The sequence below is a fragment of the Manihot esculenta genome, chromosome 17, assembly GCF_001659605.2.
Source record: "Manihot esculenta cultivar AM560-2 chromosome 17, M.esculenta_v8, whole genome shotgun sequence".
In the NCBI taxonomy this organism is placed as follows: Eukaryota; Viridiplantae; Streptophyta; class Magnoliopsida; order Malpighiales; family Euphorbiaceae; genus Manihot; species Manihot esculenta.
This window is the reverse complement of record NC_035177.2, coordinates 26,690,144-26,714,316: the sequence shown is the minus strand read 5'-3', so window position 1 is coordinate 26,714,316 and position 24,173 is coordinate 26,690,144. Positions and strand designations below refer to the sequence as shown.

The window sequence follows — 24,173 nt, the reverse complement described above, 5'->3', positions numbered from 1 at the left end:
GTCCTCGGTTCCTCGAGTCCGAACCTACACAGGTGGACTCAAGTGAGGGACCAAACATACTAGAACATGACTCTAAAAACATCCCCCAAAAACCCCCCCTAAAACACCTCAAAACAATCATGCAAAACATGCATAGGAAGGCTGAACAGGGCACTTTCGGCGGCAGGTTCGGCGGCCGAAAGTCCCTCCAGAGCCGAAAGTCAGGCAGGTTCGGCGACACCTTCGGCGGCCGAAACTCCCAGACAGAGACGAAACTCATGCATGTTCTGCGGCACTTTCGGCAGCCGAAACTGCCCTCCAGAGATGAAAGTGGTAATAGCCTGGAAACCGGTACCCCTCTGTAACGGTCCGAACCATCACTGGCACTAGGATCCAGATCAGCTTAAGGCCGTCGGGACTCGTAGCAAGCCGACTATACTCTCTGTGTACCTGATAAATCCCATACATGATCAAAAATACTCAACAATCCTGTAAAACTCTCCAGGCTTAACTACTGCTACTCAGATATGCCAATCTGAAATGGCCCTCAGGGCCTATACCAGGGACTACTATCTGCTGTGGGTCAAGGGATTGAAACCCTTTTAATCTGTAACACAATCCACTGGTATCTCATCAAAGCCATACATTAAGCCTGATACACACATTTCTCATCAAGAAACATAAAACAGGATTCATGTACAAGGGATTAATCATACATCACACTAAAGCAAAGACATTAGGGAAAGCACAAGTCTATCCAGTATATGACAGTACATATCTATACATTACATTACAACTAATCTTTTATTTCCATCATGTCCACTACGCTATTACAAACATACATTCATGCATATCTTTCTTTATTCTTGTTGACTCTGACTTCCCATAGCTATCTCAGAACCTGCAAAACTGGGGTTAAAGGAGTGGGATGAGCTCTATAGCCCAGTGAGTAGGAACAATAAAACAGTTCATTCATTACGTGCTCTTATGGAATGCATCACATCACAAACATATCATCTCACGGATGAATTTGTCACCAATAGCCCTCTACTACATGTCATAATATGTCCTGCTGTGCCAAGGAGACTAGGTCATCACCTGGACTTCTCTTATCTATCTCATATCATAACATGTCCCACTGTGCCAAGGAGACTAGGTCACTTCTCTTATCTGACTGGCGATCTGTCTATCTCATAGTATCAGGAGCGACCTGGACTATCCAAGAGCGACCTGGTATGGCTATCTCATGCCATATCTCATCTGATCTCATAGTATCTCTGCTTATATCAAGGGCTAAGGATCATCCAACATTCATCCATACAAATATCATCTTATGCAATGCATCATATTCGTGGATTCTAATGCAACACAACCTAATACATAACATGGCATTTTATGATGCATGAATCATGCTAGAAACGTGTCATTTCTCAAGTAAAATATGAAGTTTAGTTCCACTCACCTGTAGCCACTGCTTGACTAACTCTGGGCTAACTCTGAAGCAGCTACTACTGCTAAACACCTCGGTTTCTCGGGTCCAATCCTACAATGGAGGACACAAATGAGGCACCAAACATACTCTATGCAACTGATAAACAACTCCCCAAAACCCCTCTAGAACACCTCAAAACATGCATGCAAAACAAGTAAAGGAAGGTTGGACAGGGCACCTTCGGCAGCACCTTCGGCGGCCGAATGTCTCCTCCAGAGACGAAAGTCGGGCATGTTCGGCGGCCGAATCCTCCTTCGGCTGTTGAACCTGAGTTCATCTAGAACTCAGCTTCGTGCATAAACACGCCTCCCACACCTTCTAATCCTTCCCAGCATGCATCCAACCTCTCTAACTCATCCATATCTCAAAACAACAAGCACATAGGAGCTTAAGACAACTTAAACTCCAACAAACAAGCTCAGCAAGCAAACATAAAGCAATAAGGGTCCATAAACCCTAATATGCACAACTCATGCAAACTCAAGCATGAACTCCCCTTCCCTTCATAAAAACTCATAGAAAACAATATAAAAACCAAGGATCTCCACTTACCTCTTGAAGAACAAAGGCTGGTGTGATCCAAACTCGAAGATATGGAGATCCAAGCTCCAAACTCCTCCAAGCTTTCAAACTCTTCAAAAACACATAAAACTTACTTAAAACTTGTTTAACTTTGAAAGATTTGATGAAAAACCATGAAAACAATCCAAGGAGATCAAAAACTCACCTAGGCCAGAAAGAGAGAAGAATCCTCCTCCTTTTTTCTGGACTCGGTGCCCTTTATAGATGAATAACCGCCTCAGCTTCGGCAGCCGAATCGCATGCAAAACCATACAACGTTCGGCGGCCGAACTCAGACTTTCGAGGGCCGAATCTTGGGCATTTTTGGCGGCCGAACTTTACCTTCGGCGGCCGAACATGGCAAAATGCCTCCTTGGCCTTTTCTCTTCAAAACTCAATCCTTTCTCTCTTTAAAACCTTCAAACACTTAAAACATTTAAGAAAACCTTTCTCTTACCCTTCTAGATACCTCTGACATCCTCGAATTCCCCCGGGCGGTAGGAATTTCGATGCCTAATCTAGCTGGGTATTACAAAAGTCCTCTTTTGGGGGGCAGGCTTCAGCAGCCGAAAGCTGCCTCCACAAGCGGGTTCGGCGGCCGAACCTGAGTTTCTCCAAAGTGGCAGAAACTCAACTCTATCATGCACAAACGCCTCCCAAACCTTTTAAACATGCATAAACCTGATCTACAACATGCATACTCAAGCATACAAGCTCCTAGGGGCTTCAAACTATCCTAAACCCCAACTACAACACATCACAAGCATCACAGCAACCTACATTGACCATAAAACACATAAAACCTAACAAATGCTCATCTAACTTACACATACATTTCTACCCCCATGGATCAACTTAAAACTTGTTTAAAACATATAGTGAGCTCAAGATCGGTCCTTACCTCTTGAAGATTGAGAGAAAAACGACCCTAGCTCGGAGATGGGAGGGATTGAGTTTCTTGAACCTCCAAGCTCCAAAACTTGCTTTATACTCGAAAATCTTCAAAACAAAGAGAAAACTTGTGAAAATCGTGAAAGATCTGAAGGAAGAAACTCGAAATCGGTGAGGGATGGCGGAGAGCTCACCTTGGCCGACAATGGGGAGAAAAGCTCGCCCATTTCGGCTAAGGGACCCCTTTATAGGTGGCTGGCCAGGCCACATTCGGGAGCCGAACGTGCCTCCGCATGCATGTCATGTTCGGCGGCCGAACCTGGACTTCCCTCACTTATGCTTTCGGGGGCCTAAGGCACACCCGAAACGCCTGCATGTTCGGCGGCCGAACTTGAGGTTTGGCGGCCGAACCTGAGTTTTCCTCCAAGATTATTTTCATGCAAAAACTCATTTTCTTTTTACTTAAAACCATAAAACACATTAAAACATTTTATAAAAACATGGTTTTACCCTTCTAGAGGTCTCCGACACCCGAGATTCTACCGGACGATAGGAATTCCGATACCGGAGTCTAGCCGGGTATTACAGTCCTTGGGGATTTTTACTTTTCAACTGTTAACTGCCTTAAGACTTAGAGAAACCTAATTCTAATCTTGCCAACCGCATAGTCAAGTTTAGATTATGCAACTGATTATATTTGAGTTTAAACAACCTAAGCAATTACGGACCTAAATCATTCAAATAATATATTACTCAAGCAATTAAAAGCAAAAGGCCTTAATTGATTCTAAAAGCAAAGTAATGATAATAGAAAGATCAAGTTGCATATATTTGAAAGTAAACAGGAGTTTTAATAATGGAGTTTTAAATCTCCCAATTCATCACAAAACTGAAAATTCCGAACTTCAACTAGAAAGAAAAGTGTTTAGCCACTCATGGTGGACAAAATACACAAGAAGAAAGGAGAAAAGTAGAAGAAGAGAGGCTACTGGAATTCTGCAGTGTTGCCGATGAGATTCTGCAGAAGATCTGATGATGATTTGCTGATTTGGGGCTACCTCCTTTTATAGGTGAAGAGTCCTAATCCAATTAGGACTTGGAATCCTAATTTGAATTGGTCTTTTTGTAGTCTTTTACTCCTTCTTTGCTTTTGTATTTAATTATGAATGAATTCTTCTTCTTGAGAAAGTCTTTCTTGGAGTGACTCTTGGAGATGTCCTAGGATTGATCTTGAAGTGTTTGAAGTAGGATAAGATTTCAATGCTTTTGAATTTTGAATTTTGCCCTTTTCCCGCTCTGCTGTCCGCCTCTGTGTCATTTTGATTTGAGCAGTGACTTGCCCAAATCGCTTGCCCCAATCACTTTCTGTGAGTTAGTCCCAGTTTTCTGCTTCAGCTTGATTTGGGCAGTGATTTGGCCAAATCAATTTGACCCAATCACTTTTCCAGCTTTTTCAGCACTTTTTCTCCAACTTTTCATTTTCTTCCTTTTCTGCAAAAACATGACAAAAACCATAAATTAAGCTGAAAAATGTGTAATTAAGTAGTAAAAATGTGGCTAAATTATGTTTGATCCGGAGCCAAGCTTGGAAGCTGAAACTGAGGTCTTGCAGGCCTTCAAGGATGCCATTTCAAATGACCCTTTAGGATTACTTGCTAATTGGACTGATGCAAGCCATCACTGCAACTGGTCTGGTGTTGCCTGTGACTCTTCCTCAAATCGAGTCATCTCCATTTCTCTAGCTGGTTGGAAGCTTCTAGGCCAGATATCTCCATTTCTTGGAAACCTCTCAGCTCTTCAGGTTCTTGATTTATCTTCAAATTCATTCGCTGGGCACATTCCACCTCAGCTGGGACTTTGCTCCCAGCTAACAGATCTTTCTTTTTATCAAAATTCTCTTTCAGGTTCAATTCCAGCAGAACTATTCCATCTTCCAAATCTGCTTTTAGTAGATTTAGGAGACAATTCCTTGAATGGAATTATTCCTGAAAGCTTTTGTAACTGCACCTCCCTGCAAGAATTTGGTGTCGATTTTAACAATCTCACTAGCACAATACCCAGAGCAATAGGGAAATTGGTTAACTTGAAAAATTTCTTGGGAAGTCAAAACAACTTAAGAGGGTTCAATACCTGATTCCATTGATGGGTTGAAAGCTTTGCAAGCTTTACAGCTGAATTCAAACCGCTTGTCTGGAGTAATACCTAGAAACATAGGAAACTTGTCCAACTTAGAGTACCTTTTATTGTTTGGAAACTCCCTTGTTGGAGAAATTCCTTATGAACTAGGTCGTTGCAAGAAGCTTGCCCATCTTGAACTATACAACAACAAGCTTAGTGGAGCCATTCCCTCTGAGCTTGGAAGCGTGATCCACTTAGAAACATTACGTTTGTACAAAAATAGGCTAAATTCCACCATTCCTCCTTCCTTATTCAAGTTGACTTCATTGACCCATTTGGGTCTCTCAGAGAATCAGTTAACAGGAACACTACCTCAAGAGATAGGGTCTCTGAGGTCAATGCAAGTGCTGACACTTCATTCAAACAAGTTTACAGGGGAGATTCCTTCACCTGTAACATACCTGTCAAACTTAACGTACCTGTCTTTGGGCTTCAATTTCCTCACAGGGAAGCTTCCATCAAATATAGGAATGCTTTACAATTTGAGGAACCTTAGCCTGAACAATAACCTTCTTCAGGGATCCATTCCCTCTAGCATCTCCAATTGTACCCAACTTCTGAACTTAGGTTTATCTTATAATAGAACTACTGGGAAACTTCCCTGGGATTTGGGGCAGTTGCATAACTTAACGAGACTTTCTCTTGGTCCACATCAAATGTTTGGGGAAGTACCTGATAGCGGTTGTCGAAGCCGTAAAAAATAAACCTATTATCAATCAACAAATAAATTTGTAGATAGTGGCAATAGGGTCGAACCACAGGGAATTGACACCAAAGATTTTCCTAATAATGACTAGGTAAATAGCAATTAAATAAAAGAGGGGGGTTTTGTTTTGATGATGATGTATTAAATAGCAAAAGAAAGCAATAATTTAAATGAATGAAAATCTCAATGGGAGAAGGATTCTAGTTGAAGTATGAGTCTATTTCAGTTTGTTCAGAATTGATCATTGATTATCTAGGACTCCTGTTTTATTTCAATAAATTAGTTTTGGTTGTGGAAGACGCTTCTCACAATCCAAATTCCTCCTTAGTTTTAGTTTGATTAGGAAACGTTCGCTAACCAAACACTAATCAACAAGTTGCCAAGGAACGTCCTTGGGGCATTTAGCATCGAACAACTGTTGATTGCATTAAGACTTAGAGAAACCCAATTCTATCCTTGTCAACCGCGTGGTCAAGTCTAGATTATGCAACTGATTATAGATATGCTTAAATAATCTAAGCAATTACGGACCTAAATCATTCAAACAATTTATTACTCAAGCAATTTAAAAGCAACGGGCCCTTATTGATTCTAAAAGCAAAGTAATAATTATGGAAAAGATCTAGTTGCATAAATATTGAAAGCAAACAAGAATTTAACAACGGAGTTTTAAATCTCCCAATTCATCACAAATCTGAATTTCCTCAATTTCAACTAGAAAAGAATGAAATTAGCCACTCATGGTGGACAAAATCACAAGAGAAAAGAAGAAAAGAAAGAAAAGGACAAGCTGCTATGTTTTCTGCAGAATTGCTGAAGATGAGAGATGCTATTCTGGTTTGGATGCTGCCCTTATATAGTTGGAGAATCCCAATTCCAATTTGATTAGGGTTTTGAAATCTCAATTTGATTTGGTCTTCTTTGTAGTCTTTGATTCCTCTTTGGACTTTGTATTTGATTGAGAATGGAACTCTCTAAGTGAAGGGCGTGGCTCTTGGGACTGATCTTGTGGTGTTTGAAGTGGACTTGGACTTCTTTTCTTTGAATTTGGATTTTCTGCTCTTTTCCCGCTTCTGCTGTCAATTCTGCTGTCAATGTGATTGGGGCAGTGATTTGGGCAGATCGCTTGGTCTATCTGCCCCGATCGCTTTCTGCAAGTCTGTCCAATTTTAGTTTTCTGTCTCTGCGAGTGATTTGGGCAGTTTCTACGAGTGATTTGGGCAGATTACTGGCCCAATCACTTTTCTGCGCGTTGGCTCCGGGCTTCTGTTTCTGCGGGTGATTTGGCCAAGTCATTGACCCAATCAGTCTCCTGTGAGGTAGTTCAGGTTTCTGCTTTAGCTTGATTTGGGCAAATCACTGACCCAATCACTTTTCTGTCATTTTCTGCACTTTTTCTCCATTTTTCCAATTTCTTCCTTTTCTGTAAAAACAAGGTAAAAAACCATAAATTAAGCTAAATAATGTGTAAATAAACAATAATAAAGATAATAAAAATGTGGCTAAATTATGCTTGATCAAATACCCCCACACCTAACTTTTTGCTTGTCCTCAAGCAACAAATAACTTAGTCAATCAAGCTCCTTTTTCTTTTGAGCCTAAGTACCACTTAATCAGCCCCCTCTAGACTCCTAAATTGAAGTATCACAGTATAGAGTATATGCACCAAGGTTGTTCTTTTCTTTTCCTTTTTTCCCCTTACCTATCATGGTCAAAGGAAAGGTTTTTAATTCAATCATGCTTATTCTCTTTGTATAAGCTCAATGCAACCTCTAAGAGTGACTTGCCCTTCTTTGAGCATTTTATTTTATTTTATTCAGCAGCACTTTTTTATTCTTGCCTGAAAAAGTCACTAACCTTTTTATGCGAAGGTGCATATTGGTGATACCCACCCCCGGTTACTCAGTTAGTCACTTGTTCAAGTGGCTACTAGCTCTGTTCATAGCTTATTTGGCCATTGGAACAGGTTTATGATTTGTGCTTTGCACTGATTTTTCCTTTTTCTTTTCTTTTCATGACAGTTTGGGCAAATCACCTCATAGGGAGTTACACTAACTTTTTATTTGCATGTATTTATATTTTTATTTCCCTTGACCAATGCAAATTAAGAGATTCAATTCAAGAAAAGAACTTCCAAGGTGAAGGTAGCACACTATAATTGATTCAATTTAGGCCTAAAGGGGTGAAAAATCAATGGGGTCATGAGATAGGAAGCTCTTTTAACCTTGTTATCTATGCTGAGTAGAGCAAAAGCTAAGTCAAAATTCTGTGTGTGTGTGTGCAAAAAGTGAAAAATGTGTGAAAAATTTTGGTGTGTGTTTATGGGGCAAAAAAAATGCAAAAAGAAACAAAAAGAAAGCAAAAAGATAATGTAAACAATGCAAAAATAACCTAACAGTACCCCCACACCTACTGCAAACATTGTCCTCAATGTGTAAACATATATATGAAAAAATTAAGAAGGAAAGGGAAAGGGATTTCCTGGCCTGGGGGTGATTTGGCCAGTGATTTGGGCAAATCACTCGCCAAATCACTGTCTGTCATGGTGGTGGGGCAGAAAATGGTCCACCAGCAGCTGCAACAAGTGCTCCATATGCTGCATTCTGTCCTTGATTCTGGTGAGATGAGCTTCCACCAAATGGTCTTGAGGTGCCTTTTATGTCCTCCAAGGTCCACCCAATTGCTTTCTTGTGTTTCCTCAACATATCAAGGAGCTTTTCTTCTTCCTCCTTGCTGAGTTGGTTGGAAATAATTATTGGAAGTGTATTTCCAGCTTCCAAGTAGGCATATTTGAGGTGGTTGGGCAAGGGCTTCAGATCTGGTGCAGTTGCTGTCTGGGACTCTGCTTGCTGATTGGGGCAGATTTGGTGTTGATTTGGGCAAATCACTCTCTACCATGTCTGTCTGCTCCAGTGATTTAGGCAAGACAGGGTCTGTTTGCTTAGGTGATTTGGGCAGATCATCTGTTGATTTGGGCAGATCAACCTCAGTCATGTCTGTCCGCTCACTGATTTGGGCAGATTGTCTAGGTGATTTGGGTTGATCACCTTCTGTCATGTCTGTCTGCTCACTGATTTGGGCAGATTGTCTGGGTGATTTGGGCAAATTGAATTCTGCTTGCACTGATGATTTGGGCTGATCACCTTCTGTCATGTCTGTCTGCTCACTGATTTGGGCAGATTGTCTGGGTGATTTGGGTTGATCACCTTCTGTCATGTCTGTCTGCTCACTGATTTGGGCAGATTGTCTGGGTGATTTGGGCAAATTAAATTCTGCTTGCACTGATGATTTGGGCTGATCACCTTCTGTCATGTCTGTCTGCTCACTGATTTGGGCAGATTGTCTGGGTGATTTGGGCAAATCACTATCTGTCAAGTCTGTCTGCTCCAGTGACTTGGGCGAGACAGGGTCTGTTTGCTTAGGTGATTTGGGCAAATCACTCGCAGAAACTGCCCAAATCACTGTCTGGTCTGTGTCTTTTTCGGTGCTGGTGCTGGTGCTGTCCATTTTTTTAGATCTGCATAAATCAGCATTAAGTGAGTCATCTAGATCAAAATCAAAGATTTCTTGACTTAAATCATCAATAACATCAAGGCCATAAACAGGAGAAACATCATTGGGGAATTTCATGGTATCATAAACATTAAATTTGATAATCTCCCCTTCAAACTCCATGGTTAATGTGCCATCATGCACATCAATTTTTGTTCTAGCCGTGCTCAAGAATGGTCTTCCAAGTAGGATGTCAGAGGTGATGTTGCCCTTATCCTCCTCCATGTCAATCACATAAAAATCTGCTGGGAAGACTAGTTGGTCAACTTGTACCAACACATCTTCTAGGACTCCTTTGGGGTAAACAACCGATCGGTCGGCCAATTGGATTACTATGCTGATACCCTTGAGTGTACCTGCATTCAACAAGTTAAAGATGGAAAGTGGCATAACATTGATTGATGCCCCAAGGTCGCACATGGCCTTCTTTATCCCTATGTTGCCTATTTTGCATGAAATGGCAAACATTCCTCTATCCTTACATTTGGTTGGAAGCTTCCTTTGAATGACAGCTGAGACACACTCCCCCACACTTACCTTTTCACGTTCAGCAAGTTTCCTTCGGTTGGTGCATAGTTCTTTAAGAAATTTGGCATACCTAGGTATTTGTTTGATAGCATCAAGTAGGGGTATGTTGATTTCTACCTTGCGAAGTGTCTCAAGTATTTCTTTTTCCTCTTTTTCTTTTTGAGATCTTGCAAATCTTTTGGGAAAAGGGTAAGGTACCTTGAATTTTTCTGCTGGTTGTTCTTTCTGCCTTTGACTGGACTCTGCATGATCTGTTGATTTGGGCAGATCGATCTCTGCCTTCCCTGGTGATTTGGGCAGATCACTGCTGTGCAGCTCAGTCTGCCTAGCGATTGGGTCAGTGATTTGAGCAAATCGACTGCCCTGATCACTTTCTGGCAGATTTTTTCCATGGCCTGTTTTTGCAATTTTTCAGCCCTACTGTCTTGCAGCTCTTTTCCACTCCTTAATGTGATGGCACTAACATTTTGTCTTGGATTTATCTCAGTTTGGGAAGGTAGCTTTCCTTGTGATTCAAGTTTGTTCATCGAAATGGCCATTTGACTTATTTGTTTCTCAAGATTTTGCACAGTATTTGCTAAGGACTTCACAATCTCTTCAAGAGGTGCATTGGGGTTCTGAGATGCAGCTTGAGCTTGATTCCTTTGCTGATAGCTTGGATATTGATTTCCCCTTGCATAACTGAAATTTGGATAGTCCCTCCAACCTGGATTATAAGTATTTGCATAGGGATCATACCTTCTTTGCCCATTGAAGCCTCCAACAGCATTGACTTGCTGGTCCTCCTCTTGAAGGGAAGGACATAGATCAGTTGGGTGGTTGTTGGCACATATTCCACATGGCTTGGTGATAGGCGGTTGTCGAAGCCGACAAAAATAAACCTATTATCAATCAACAAATAAATTTGCAGATAGTGGCAATAGGGTCGAACCACAGGGAATTGACACTACGGACTTTCCTAATAATGACTTGGACAAATAAATAACAAATAAATAAAAAGAGGGGGGTTTTGTTTTGAAGATGTACTAAAGCTAATTAACAATAGAAAGCAAATAATTTAAAGATGAGTAAATCAATAAGAGAAAAGCTTCTAGTTGAAGTATGGATCTATTTCAGATTGTTTAGAATTGATCATTGATTCTTTAATACTCCTATTTATCTCAATAAATTAGTTTAGGATGTGGAAGACGCTTCTCACAATCCAAATTCCTCCTTAGTTCTAGTTTGATTAGGAAACGTTCGCTAATCAAACACTAGTTAACAAGTTGCCAAGGAACGTCCTTGGGGCCTTTGGCATCGAACAACTGTTAACTGCATTAAGACTTAGAGAAACCTAATTCTAACCTTGCCAACCGCGTGGTCGAGTTTAGATCATGCAACTTGATTAAATTTGTGTTCAAATAATATAAGCAATTACGGACTTAAATTATTCAAACAATTGTTACTCAAGCAATTAAAAGCAATAGGCCTAAATTGATTCTAAAAGCAAAGCAACAATTATAGAAAGATCAAATTGCATAAATATTGAAAATAAATAGAAGTTTAACAATGGAGATTTAAATCTCCCAATTCATCACAAATATGAATTTTCCAACTTCAACTAGAAAGGAAAGTGTTTAGCCACTCATGGTGGACAAAATCACAAAAGAAAAAGAAAGAAGAGATTGCTGCGTTTCTGGAGAGTTTCTGAAGCTGAGAGATGATCAGAAGATGATTTTGCTGGTTTGGAGGCTCTCCTTTTATAGCTGAAGAATTCTATCTATCTAGGGTTTTGAAATCCCTTTTTGATTTGGTGTTTGACTCCTCTTTTGATGTTGAATTTAATTGCAATTGGAATTCCTTGGATGAGAAACTCTTTCGTGGCTTCTGGTTTTATGTTGGCAGTGATTGGGTTGGATTTGGACTTCTAAAAATTTGGATTTCTGTTTTCTGCCCAAATTCCCGCTCTGCTGTCAGTTTCTGCTGTCAAAGTGATTTGCCCGGTGATTTGAGTGTTTTGGGCAAATCACTGACCCAATCACTTTTCTGTGAGTCAGTCCAGTTTTTTGCTCTCTGTCTTCTGCGAGTGATTTGGCCAGTGTCTTCGAGTGTCTTGGGCAAATCACTTGCCCATATCACTTCTACCTGTTGCCTCCAGGTTTTTGCTGTCAAAGTGATTTGCCCAGTGATTTGAGTGTTTTGGGCAAATCACTGACCCAATCACTTTTCTGTCAATTTTCTGCACTTTTTCTCCAATTTTCCAATTTCTTCCTTTTCTGTAAAAACAAGATAAAAACCATAAATTAAACTAAAAAATGTGTAAATAAACAATAATAATTATGATAAAAATGTGGCTAAATTATGCTTGATCAAATACCCCCACACCTAGCTTTTTGCTTGTCCTCAAGCAATAAATAACTTAGTCAATCAAGCTCCTTTTTCTTTTGAGCCTAAGTACCACTTAATCAGCCCCCCCTAGACTCCTAAATTGAAGTATCACAGTATAGAATACATGCACCAAGGTTGTTCTTCTCTTTTCCTTGTTTCCCCTTACCTATCATGGTCAAAGGAAAGGTTTTTGATTCATTCATGCTTATTCTCTTTGTATAAGCTCAATGCAACCTCTAAGAGAGACTTGCCCTTCTTTGAGCATTTTATTTTATTTTATTCAGCAGCACTTTTTTTTTATTCTTGCCTGAAAAAGTCACTAACCTTTTTACGCGAAGGTGCATATTGGTGATACCCACCCCCGGTTACTCAGTTAGTCACTTCTTCAAGTGGCTACTAGCTCTGTTCATAGTTTATTTGGCCATAGGAACAGGTTTTATGATTTGTGCTTTGTGCTGGTTTTTCTTTTTCTTTTCTTTTCATGACAGTTTGGGCAAATCACCTCATAGGGAGTTACACTAACTTTTTATTTGCATGTATTTATATTTTTATTTCCCTTGACCAATGCAAATTTAGAGATTCAATTTAAGAAAAGAACTTCCAAAGTGAAGGTAGCACACTATAATTGATTCAATTTAGGCTTAAAGGGGTGGCAAATCAATGGGGTCATGAGATAAGGAAACTCTTTTAACCTTGTTATCTATGTTGAGTAGAGCAAAAGCTAAGGCAAAATTTTATGTGTGTGTGCAAAAAGTGTGTGAAAAAAAAATGTGTGAAAAAAGAAAAAAAAAATTGGTGTGTGTGTATGGGGCAAAAAGATCCAAAATGAAACAAAAAAGAAAGCAAAAAAAAAAATCAATGCAAAAATATAACCTAACAATAAATACCCACACACCTATCCCAAACATTGTCCTCAATGTTTAAACATAAATATGAAAAAAATTAATAAGGAGAAGGAAAGGGACTGCCTGGGATGTGGGTGATTAGGCCAAGTGATTTGGGCAAATCACTGGTCAAATCACTGTCGTGGCTGGTCTCTGGGCAGAAAATGTTGAACCAGCAGCTACAACATGCTTTCCATGTGCTGTATCCTGTCTTGAGCCTCCACCAAATGGTCTTGAGGTGCCTTTTATGTCCTCCAAGGTCCACCCAATTGCTTTCTTGTGCTTCCTCAACAGATCAAGGGGCTTTTCCTCTTCTTCTTGGCTGAGCTGGTTAGAAATAATTGCTGGAAGTGAATTTCCAGCTCCCAAGTAGGCATATTTGAGGTGGCTGGGCAATGGTTTCAGTTCTGGTGCAGTTGCTGTTTGTGCTGATTTCTGCTGTTTGCTGTCTGATTTGGGCTGTGATTTGGGCAGATTATCTGGTGATCTGGGCAAATCACTGTCTGTCAAGTCTGTCTGCTCCAGTGATTTGGTCTGTGATTTGAGCAGATTATCTGGTGATCTGGGCAAATCACTGTCTGTCAAGTCTGTCTGCTCCAGTGATTTGGTCTGTGATTTGAGCAGATTATCTGGTGATATGGGCAAATCACTGGGCAAATCACCCACATCCAGCAAGTTACAGCAGTCTGCTGTTTTTTCTGCTTCAGCGATGTTGCTGTCCACTTCTCCTTTCCTGCAAAGACCATTATAAAGTAAATTTTCTTGATCAAAATCAAAAATTTATTGACTTAAATCATCAATAACATCAAGGCCATAAACAGGAGAAACATCATTGGGGAATTTCATGGCATCATAAACATTAAATTTGATAACTTCCCCTTCAAACTCCATAGTCAATGTGCCATCATGCACATCAATTTTAGTTCTTGCTGTACTTAAGAATGGTCTTCCAAGTAGGATATCAGAGGTGATTTTGCCCTTGTCTTCCTCCATGTCAATAACATAAAAATCTGCTGGAAAGACTAATTGGTCCACTTGCACCAACACATTTTCTAGCACTCCCTTGGGGTAGACAACAGATCGATCAGCCAATTGGATCATAATGCTAGTGCCCTTGAGTGTACCTGCATTCAACAAGTTAAAAATAGAAAGAGGCATGACATTTATTGAAGCTCCAAGGTCACACATGGCCTTCTTTATTCCTATGTTGCCTATTTTGCATGAAATGGCAAACATTCCTCTATCCTTGCATTTGGTGGGAAGTTTCCTTTGAATGACAGCTGAGACACACTCCCCCACACTTACCTTTTTATGTTCAGCAAGTTTCCTCCTATTGGTGCATAGCTCTTTGAGAAATTTAGCATACCTTGGTATTTGTTTGATAGCATCAAGTAGGGGTATGTTGATTTCCACTTTGCGAAGTGTCTCCAATATCTCTTTTTCCTCTTTCTCCTTTTGGGATCTTGCAAATCTCTTTGGGAAGGGAGGAGGTACCTTGAATTTCTCCATAAGTTGCTGTTTTTGCCTTTGACTGGATTCTGCCTGGTCTGTTGATTTGGGCAGATCACTCTCTGCCTTCTCTGGTGATTTGGGCAAATCACTGCTGGACAGCTCAGTTTGCCCAGCGATCGGGTCAGTTTCTACTAGTGAATTGGGCAAATCACTGCCCTGATCACTTTCTGGCAGAATTTCTTCCATGGCCTGTTTTTGCAATTTTTTAGCCTTGCTGTCTTGTAGCTCTTTTCCACTCCTCAATGTGATGGCACTAGCATTTTGTCTTGGATTTATCTTAGTTTGGGAGGGTAGCTTCCCTTGAGACTCAAATTTGCTCATTAAAGTGGCCATTTGGCTCACTTGTTGCTCAAGATTTTGGACAACAGCAGGGGATGCAATAGTGGCTGATTCAGTGGTGTATGTTGCTGGTTCAGTAAGTGCAACATCTTCTGGTTCAGTTGTGTCAATTTTTGAAGTTGCTGGTGTTTGGACAGCAACAAGGGATGCAATGGTGGCAGATTCAGCACTTGCTGATTTTTGGACAGCAGGTTCAGCAATTGCCGGTGCAATTTCAGCAGTGGCAGGTGTGGCAGTGGGTGAATTTGCTGGTGCAGAAAATTTTGCAGTAACCTGGAATCGGGTATCTGGTTCAGCTTCAAGTGTAGTGGTGATTTGTGCAGCAGACTCAGCAGCTTGGTCTATTTCTTCGTCATCGTCCCATAGATCTTGAAGCTCTTCCTCTCTTCTTAATATGTGCGCGTTCATTGAATTGACCGCTTGATCCACTTGCTGTTTCCCAGAAATTTCCAATTTCCTTACCATCTCTTCAAGTTCCATATTGGAGTTTTGAGGTGTTGCTTGGGCTTGATAGTTTTGGTAGTAGTCAGCCCTTGCATAGCCATAATTCGGATTGTCCCCCCAACATGGATTGTATTGCAGATCTCTTTGGTAGTCATGGTAGTGGTCTGTCCTTGTATAGCCATAGCTCATATTGTCTCCCCAACCTGAATTGTATGTGTCAAGGTAGGGATTATGTCTTGGCTGTCCATAGAATCCTGCATGTGCTTGTTGAAGTTGTTGGGCTTGACCTATACCATAATTTCTTACCATAGAGGTTAGTTCAGAAATTTGATAAGAGAGAAAAGACATACTTACCGTAGCCATGCTTGTAACGTCTTGGCAGTGCGTTCAATTTCAGGATCGTAAAGAAGAGCTTCTTTACGATCAGCCCTGGTCACAAAAGAAAAATACGTTAGTTAGATCAATTCCCCGACAACGGCGCCAATTTTTGATAGGCGGTTGTCGAAGCCGTCAAAAATAAACCTATTATCAATCAACAAATAAATTTGCAGATAGTGGCAATAGGGTCGAACCACAGGGAATTGACACTACGGACTTTCCTAATAATGACTTGGACAAATAAATAACAAATAAATAAAAAGAGGGGGGTTTTGTTTTGAAGATGTACTAAAGCTAATTAACAATAGAAAGCAAATAATTTAAAGATGAGTAAATCAATAAGAGAAAAACTTCTAGTTGAAGTATGGATCTATTTCAGATTGTTTAGAATTGATCATTGATTCTTTAATACTCCTATTTATCTCAATAAATTAGTTTAGGATGTGGAAGACGCTTCTCACAATCCAAATTCCTCCTTAGTTCTAGTTTGATTAGGAAACGTTCGCTAATCAAACACTAGTTAACAAGTTGCCAAGGAACGTCCTTGGGGCCTTTGACATCGAACAACTGTTAACTGCATTAAGACTTAGAGAAACCTAATTCTAACCTTGCCAACCGCGTGGTCGAGTTTAGATCATGCAACTTGATTAAATTTGTGTTCAAATAATATAAGCAATTACGGACTTAAATTATTCAAACAATTGTTACTCAAGCAATTAAAAACAATAGGCCTAAATTGATTCTAAAAGCAAAGCAACAATTATAGAAAGATCAAATTGCATAAATATTGAAAATAAATAGAAGTTTAACAATGGAGATTTAAATCTCCCAATTCATCACAAATCTGAATTTTCCAACTTCAACTAGAAAGGAAAGTGTTTAGCCACTCATGGTGGACGAAATCACAAAAGAAAAAGAAAGAAGAGATTGCTGCGTTTCTGGAGAGTTTCTGAAGCTGAGAGATGATCAGAAGATGATTTTGCTGGTTTGGAGGCTCTCCTTTTATAGCTGAAGAATTCTATCTATCTAGGGTTTTGAAATCCCTTTTTGATTTGGTGTTTGACTCCTCTTTTGATGTTGAATTTAATTGCAATTGGAATTCCTTGGATGAGAAACTCTTTCGTGGCTTCTGGTTTTATGTTGGCAGTGATTGGGTTGGATTTGGACTTCTAAAAATTTGGATTTCTGTTTTCTGCCCAAATTCCCGCTCTGCTGTCAGTTTCTGCTGTCAAAGTGATTTGCCCGGTGATTTGAGTGTTTTGGGCAAATCACTGACCCAATCACTTTTCTGTGAGTCAGTCCAGTTTTTTGCTCTCTGTCTTCTGCGAGTGATTTGGCCAGTGTCTTTGAGTGTCTTGGGCAAATCACTTGCCCATATCACTTCTGCCTGTTGCCTCCAGATTTCTGCTGTCAAAGTGATTTGCCCAGTGATTTGAGTGTTTTGGGCAAATCACTGACCCAATCACTTTTCTGTCAATTTTCTGCACGTTTTCTCCAATTTTTCAATTTCTTCCTTTTCTGTAAAAACAAGATAAAAACCATAAATTAAACTAAAAAATGTGTAAATAAACAATAATAATTATGATAAAAATGTGGCTAAATTATGCTTGATCACTTGGGCTGCTGAATCTGCTGGACTTATTGGGTTTGACCCACAACAAGGCTACGGACAGCATTGGTGAGATCAGAAATTTGGGATGCTAAAATGGATGTACTCACCTCATTTACCCTTCTTGGTGGCTGCTCTTGGTCTCCAAATTGCTGAGAAGCTGCAGCCATGGTGGAAATTAAATCCCTCATCTCTCAAGGTGATTTTTTTTCAATTGATCCTCCACAGGCTGCGTCAATAAATTTTCTTTCTGAGGGTAGCAAACCTCCATAGAAATACTGAATGAGAGATTGGTCAGAAATATCATGTTGAGGACAGCTCGTGCACAGCCTTTTGAACCTCTCCCAGTATTCATACAAGTCTTCAGAGTGCTTCTGCCTTATGCCACTTATTTCTCAACGGATGCCTATGGCTTTTGAGGTTGGGAAGAATTTTCTCAAGAATGCTCTCACCATATCAGTCCATGATGTGATGGATCCAGGTGGCAAGTAGAATAGCCATTCTTTGGCATAGTCGTCAAGGGAAAAAGGGAAGGCTCTAAGTTTGATATCCTCTTCGGGAATACCTTGGGGTCTCAAGGTGGAGCACACAATGTGGAATGCCTTCAAATGCTTGTGAGGATCTTCATTTTCTAGGCCTCTGAATTTGGGAAGGAGATGGATCAGACCTGTCTTAAGCTCAAAAGGTGCTGTTAATGGGGGATATGCAATGCATAAGGGTGCTAGGTCTCCTGCTGGTTCAGCTAGCTCTCCGAGAGTTCTTTCCCGTGGCTGAGGTGCTTGGATGGGCACGTTTCCAGCTTGTATTTCAGCTTCTACATGTGCAGCAGGTGGTTCTGCCATTGCTGGATTTTCTGCCATAACCAGAAATTCAGTTTCTGGTGCAAATTCAGTAGTAGCAGGTGCGGTGATGGAGGTCTCTGCTGGTGCAGAAATTTCTGCAGCAGGGGCAGTAGCTGGTCTGTAAGATGGAGTTGTTGATGAAGATGGTTTTGAGGCTTGGTTCCTCAAATTTGCTTGCTTCCTTAAGCTCTTGGCAGTTTTCTCAATCTCCGGATCGTAAAGAAGAGTGTCTTTACGGCCAGACCTGGTCATAAAGGGAAAATACGTTAGTTTGAATCAACTCCCCGGCAACGGCGCCAATTTTTGATAGCGGTTGTCGAAGCCATAAAAAATAAACCTATTATCAATCAACAAATAAATTTGTAGATTGTGGCAATAGGGTCGAACCACAGGGAATTGACACCAAAGATTTTCCTAATAATGACTAGGTAAATAGCAATTAAATAAAAGAGGGGGATTTTGTTTTGATGATGATGTATTAAATAGCAAAAGAAAGCAATAATTTAAATGAATGAAAATCTCAATGGGAGAAGGATTCTAGTTGAAGTATGAGTCTATTTCAGTTTGTTCAGAATTGATCATTGATTATCTAGGACTCCTGTTTTATTTCAATAAATTAGTTTTGGTTGTGGAAGACGCTTCTCACAATCCAAATTCCTCATTAGTTTTAGTTTGATTAGGAAACGTTCGCTAACCAAACACTAATCAACAAGTTGCCAAGGAACGTCCTTGGGGTATTTAGCATCGAACAACTGTTGATTGCATTAAAACTTAGAGAAACCCAATTCTATCCTTGCCAACCGCGTAGTCAAGTCTACATTATGCAACTGATTATAGATATGCTCAAATAATCTAAGCAATTACGAACCTAAATCATTCAAACAATTTATTACTCAAGCAATTTAAAAGCAACGGGCCCTTATTGATTCTAAAAGCAAAGTAATAATTATGGAAAAGATCTAGTTGCATAAATATTGAAAGCAAACAAGAGTTTAACAATGGAGTTTTAAATCTCCCAATTCATCACAAATCTGAATTTCCTTAATTTCAACTAGAAAAGAATGAAATTAGCCACTCATGGTGGACAAAATCACAAGAGAAAAGAAGAAAAGAAAGAAAAGGACAAGCTGTTGTGTTTTCTGCAGAATTGCTGAAGATGAGAGATGCTATTCTGGTTTGGATGCTGCCCTTATATAGCTGGAGAATCCCAATTCCAATTTGATTAGGGTTTTGAAATCTCAATTTGATTTGGTCTTCTTTGTAGTCTTTGATTCCTCTTTGGACTTTGTATTTGATTGAGAATGGAACTCTCTAAGTGAAGGGCGTGGCTCTTGGGATTGATCTTGTGGTGTTTGAAGTGGACTTGGACTTCTTTTCTTTGAATTTGGATTTTCTGCTCTTTTCCCGCTTCTGCTGTCAATTCTGCTGTCAATGTGATTGGGGCAGTGATTTGGGCAGATCGCTTGGTCTATCTACCCCGATCGCTTTCTGCAAGTCTGTCCAGTTTCAGTTTTCTGTCTCTGCGAGTGATTTGGGCAGTTTCTGCGAGTGATTTGGGCAGATTACTGGCCCAATCACTTTTCTGCGCGTTGGCTCCGGGCTTCTGTTCCTGCGGGTGATTTGGCCAAGTCATTGACCCAATCAGTCTCCTGTGAGGTAGTCCAGGTTTCTGCTTTAACTTGATTTGGGCAGTGATTTGGGCAAATCACTGACCCAATCACTTTTCTGTCATTTTCTGCACTTTTTCTCTATTTTTTCAATTTCTTCCTTTTCTGTAAAAATAAGGTAAAAACCATAAATTAAGCTAAATAATGTGTAAATAAACAATAATAAAGATAATAAAAATGTGGCTAAATTATTCTGTAAAAACAAGGAATTGGAAAGCTTTATAATCTCTGGACTCTCAAAGCTGGGTTCAATTCTTTCACAGGGAAAATTCCACCAGAGATTGGCAATTTAAGTCAACTGATTACTTTATCACTTTCTGGAAATTTGTTCTCTGGTCCCATTCCACCATCATTATCCAAGCTTTCTTCCATCCAAGGGCTTGGCTTGCACACCAATGCTCTCAAGGGTGCAATACCAGAGAATATTTCTGAACTAAAACATTTAACTGTTCTCATGCTGGGGCTTAACAGGCTAACAGGTCCAATTCCAGATGCTGTCTCAAAACTTGAAATGCTTTCGTCCTTGGACCTGCATGGAAACATGCTAAATGGGTCCATTCCTACAAGTATGGGGGCTCTTCATCAACTGATGTCTCTTGATATCTCTCACAATCATCTCACAGGTTCAATTCCTGGATCTATGGTTTCCAGAATGAAAAGTATGCAGGTTTTTCTCAACTTGTCATACAATTTATTGGGGGGAAGTATTCCAGTTGAGCTAGGAATGCTGGAAGCAATACAAGCCATTGATCTTTCAGACAACAATCTGTCAGGAATCATTCCTGCAACACTTGGTGGCTGCAGAAATTTGTTCTCTCTTGATCTGTCGGGTAACAAACTCTCCGGTCCAATTCCAGCTAAACCTTTCAGTCAGCTCACTGTGCTTTCGAGCATGAACCTTTCTAGAAATGAGTTAGATGGTCAAATTCCGGAAAGTTTGGCAGAGCTGAAGCATCTAACAGCCCTAGACATTTCTCAGAACCAGCTGAAGGGCAAAATACCTGGGAGCTTTGCCAATCTTCCCTCATTGAAACAACTCAATTTGTCTTTTAATCAACTTGAAGGTCAAGTTCCTGAGACTGGCATATTCAAAAACATAAATGCTTCTAGTTTGATTGGAAACCATGGCCTCTGCGGATCCTCTTTTGGGCCATGCAGCAAGAGAAGTTCAGATTCTTTTTCCAAGAAGACAATATGGATTCTGATATCACTTGGAGTACTTTTCGCACTTCTCTTCTTGGCGGTAATGATTACAATGATCCTCCAATGTGCCAAAAAGCCTAAAACAGATTGTGTTGAAAATGCAGAACCAGAATTCACTTCAGCATTGAAACTTATAAGATTTGAGCCGATGGAATTAGAAAATGCCACTAGTTTCTTCAGCGAAGATAAGCTAATCGGTGCCAGCAGTTTGAGCACTGTTTACAAGGCTCAACTAGCGGATGGACAGATTGTAGTTGTAAAAAAACTGAATTTGCATCAGTTCCCTGCAGAATCTGACAAGAGCTTCTATAGAGAAGTTAAAACACTGAGCCAGTTGAGACACAAGAATTTGGTTAAGGTACTTGGTTATGCCTGGGAGAGCACCAAACTAAGGGCTTTAGTTCTAGAATACATGAACAATGGCAGCTTGGAGAGCATCATCCATGACCCTAAAGTTAATCAATCAAGGTGGATATTGTCTGAAAGAATCAATGTCTGTATTTCAATTGCAAGCGCATTGGATTATTTGCATTCTTGCTACCATTTCCCCATTGTCCACTGTGACTTGAAACCCTCTAATATTCTGCTGGACAGCAATTGGGTAGCCCATGTGAGTGACTTTGGAACAGCTCGCATGCTTGGTCTTCATCTCCAGGATGGATGTAGCCTTTCATCATCATCAGCTTTTCAAGGCACCATAGGCTACTTGGCCCCAGGTAACATACATTTCTCTCTTTACTTTTTGACTATCTTTAAAACTTTTGCTGTTCTTCAACGGGTTTGATTTTGCGTGACGCATGTCTGTGGTCTTGCAGAATTTGCATACATGAGGAAGGTAACAACAAAAGTAGATGTTTTCAGTTTTGGGATTATACTAATGGAGTTTCTAACAAAACGAAGGCCAACCCAGTTGACAGAAGAGGATGGAGTGCCGATCAGTCTGAGTCAGGTAATTGAGAAAGCTCTTGGGAATGGCATCAATGGACTTCTTCAAGTTTTAGACCCCATTATTGCCATGAATATTTCCAAGGAGGAAGAAACTATGGTAGAGCTCTTTAATCTTGCCTTGTCATGTACGAATCCAAATCCTGACGATCGACCTAACATGAATGAGGTGTTGTCTTCCCTCGAGAAGCTAAGGAGGCAAAGCCAAATCCCAAATTGCAAACGAAGTAGATGAATCATTCAAACTTCTATGGTTCACTGACTGCTAATAAGAGTTGGAAGAGTAACTGCGGATTCAAATTGAATTGTAGATGGTACCCACAACCAGATGATGAAATATTTAGAATTTTATGGAAATTCATTTGCTGTTTTGAATGGAATTAAATCACAGCTTAGAATTTCAGCAAATTTTCGTGAGCAATGAATCAAAGCTAGTAATTTCTTGATCAATATAGCTTCAGTGCTGATATATTCTATAAAAATGCATATATATTAACAAAATTCACGAAGGAGAGACCCTTAGAAGTATTCTTAATAAGATTTTGAGTTATTTAATCAGGATTGGCAATAGGTGGCAGGGATGATTTTGCAATTAGTTTCTGCTACTGTATTTTTTATATAAGAGACTTACTATGAAGATTATAACTTGCTTAACATTAATCTTGGTGTTGAACCTTTTGCAATTTGACGGATTGGAAAATTAACCCATTTGAACAAAGAAAGAAGAACAGAAAAAAAAAAGTATTGAACTGAGCACAAGAAGGTTAAAAAATTGGATTAAAAAACATTGACCATCCACTCAGACATATTACATTTTGTGCACCACCAGTCCATCTCACATTTTTTTTCCCTTTGCTTTGGTAGGAAAATCACTCAAAATATTACAAGATTTCCCATTTACTTTCCAGGAACAAAGTTTGTGGCATAAGCCCAGGCATTGTTGTTGACAGGATCAGCAAGGTGGTCAGCCAAGTTCTCCAATGGTCCTTTTCCAGTCACAATAGCCTGAACAAAGAATCCAAACATGGAGAACATAGCTAATCTGCCATTCTTGATTTCCTTCACCTTGAGCTCAGCAAATGCCTCTGGGTCATCAGCCAATCCTAATGGGTCAAAGCTCCCACCAGGGTAGATTGGGTCTGTTACCTCACCAAGCGGTCCACCGGCAACTCTGTAACCCTCAACAGCGCCCATCAACACAACTTGGCATGCCCAGATGGCCAAGATGCTCTGTGCATGGATCAAGCTTGGATTTCCCAAGTAATCAAGACCACCCTCGCTAAAGATTTGTGCGCCTGCCTTGAACCACACAGCCTCACCAAACTTGACTCCGTTGCGAGCCAAGAGCTCAGGGAAGACGCAACCAAGAGCTCCAAGCATGGCCCATCTGCAGTGGATCACTTCAAGCTCACGGTTCTTAGCAAAGGTTTCTGGGTCAGCAGAGAGTCCAGCAGTGTCCCAGCCATAGTCACCAGGGAATTCGCCAGTCAAGTAGGATGGGGGCTCACCAGAGAATGGACCCAAGTACTTAACACGGTCTGGACCGTACCATGGGCTTCCAGAGGAAACAGCCTTGCTGGCAGTTTTCCTCATTGAAAAACGGCCATTGCCCATGAGCTCAGGGGCAGAGGGGGTGAGCTTCACTGCCTTGCCGGCAAGAGAAGGGGAGGAAAGGGCCATTGTTGAGGCTGCCATTGTTTAAAGGAGTGTGGGTTCGAATCCTCTGTATGTTGTTTGATTCAAGTGGTGAATTAGAGAAGTGGATTTGGTGGGTATTTATAATGAGTTAAGTGTAGATTTTCTTATCTTGCTGAAAATCCCACGTCCAGGATTTCACAAAGCTTCTTATCTCTCGATATCTAGAACTCTCATTTCATTGGAGGCTCAAGATTTTTGTCAGCTATCTTACGCGGCACCTTTCGGACCACCAAGTTCTTAGATTCATTTATTGCCCCATAGCCAGTCTGGGTGTTCCACGTGGCAAATCCAATATCTATGAGAATTTATATTTCATTTCTTATAAAACAGGATAAGAATTGCAAATATTTATTTTTAAACAATGTTTAAATATGAAATATTTTGTACTAGGATGTTAT

General features: G+C 40.3%; 2 protein-coding genes across 2 annotated transcripts; one reads left to right on the top strand and one right to left on the bottom strand.

Annotated features, from left to right (window-relative positions):
• Positions 1-4,487: 4,487 nt before the first annotated feature.
• On the top strand, positions 4,488-22,312 carry LOC110604901 (LRR receptor-like serine/threonine-protein kinase FLS2). The gene is made up of 4 exons (XM_043952433.1): positions 4,488-5,000; positions 5,095-5,794; positions 20,136-21,848; positions 21,948-22,312. Exons 1-4 carry the CDS (start codon positions 4,488-4,490, stop codon positions 22,310-22,312), a joined length of 3,291 nt encoding a protein of 1,096 aa, XP_043808368.1.
• Positions 22,313-22,827: 515 nt separating this feature from the next.
• LOC110605286 (chlorophyll a-b binding protein of LHCII type 1) lies at positions 22,828-23,837 on the bottom strand. Its single transcript, XM_021743730.2, has one exon. It carries the CDS (start codon positions 23,770-23,772, stop codon positions 22,975-22,977), a length of 798 nt encoding a protein of 265 aa, XP_021599422.1. The 5' UTR covers positions 23,773-23,837; the 3' UTR covers positions 22,828-22,974.
• Between the last annotated feature and the right edge of the window lie 336 nt (positions 23,838-24,173).

Bases quoted from the DNA above. Each gene is read 5' to 3' on its own strand.
- LOC110605286 (XM_021743730.2), bottom strand. From the start codon at position 23,772: ATGGCAGCCTCAACAATGGCCCTTTCCTCCCCTTCTCTTGCCGGCAAG.
- LOC110604901 (XM_043952433.1), top strand. From the start codon at position 4,488: ATGTTTGATCCGGAGCCAAGCTTGGAAGCTGAAACTGAGGTCTTGCAG. The intron at 5,795-20,135 runs GTAAAAAATAAA...TGTAAAAACAAG, and splicing joins TGATAGCGGTTGTCGAAGCC to GAATTGGAAAGCTTTATAAT. The intron at 21,849-21,947 runs GTAACATACATT...GTGGTCTTGCAG, and splicing joins CATAGGCTACTTGGCCCCAG to AATTTGCATACATGAGGAAG.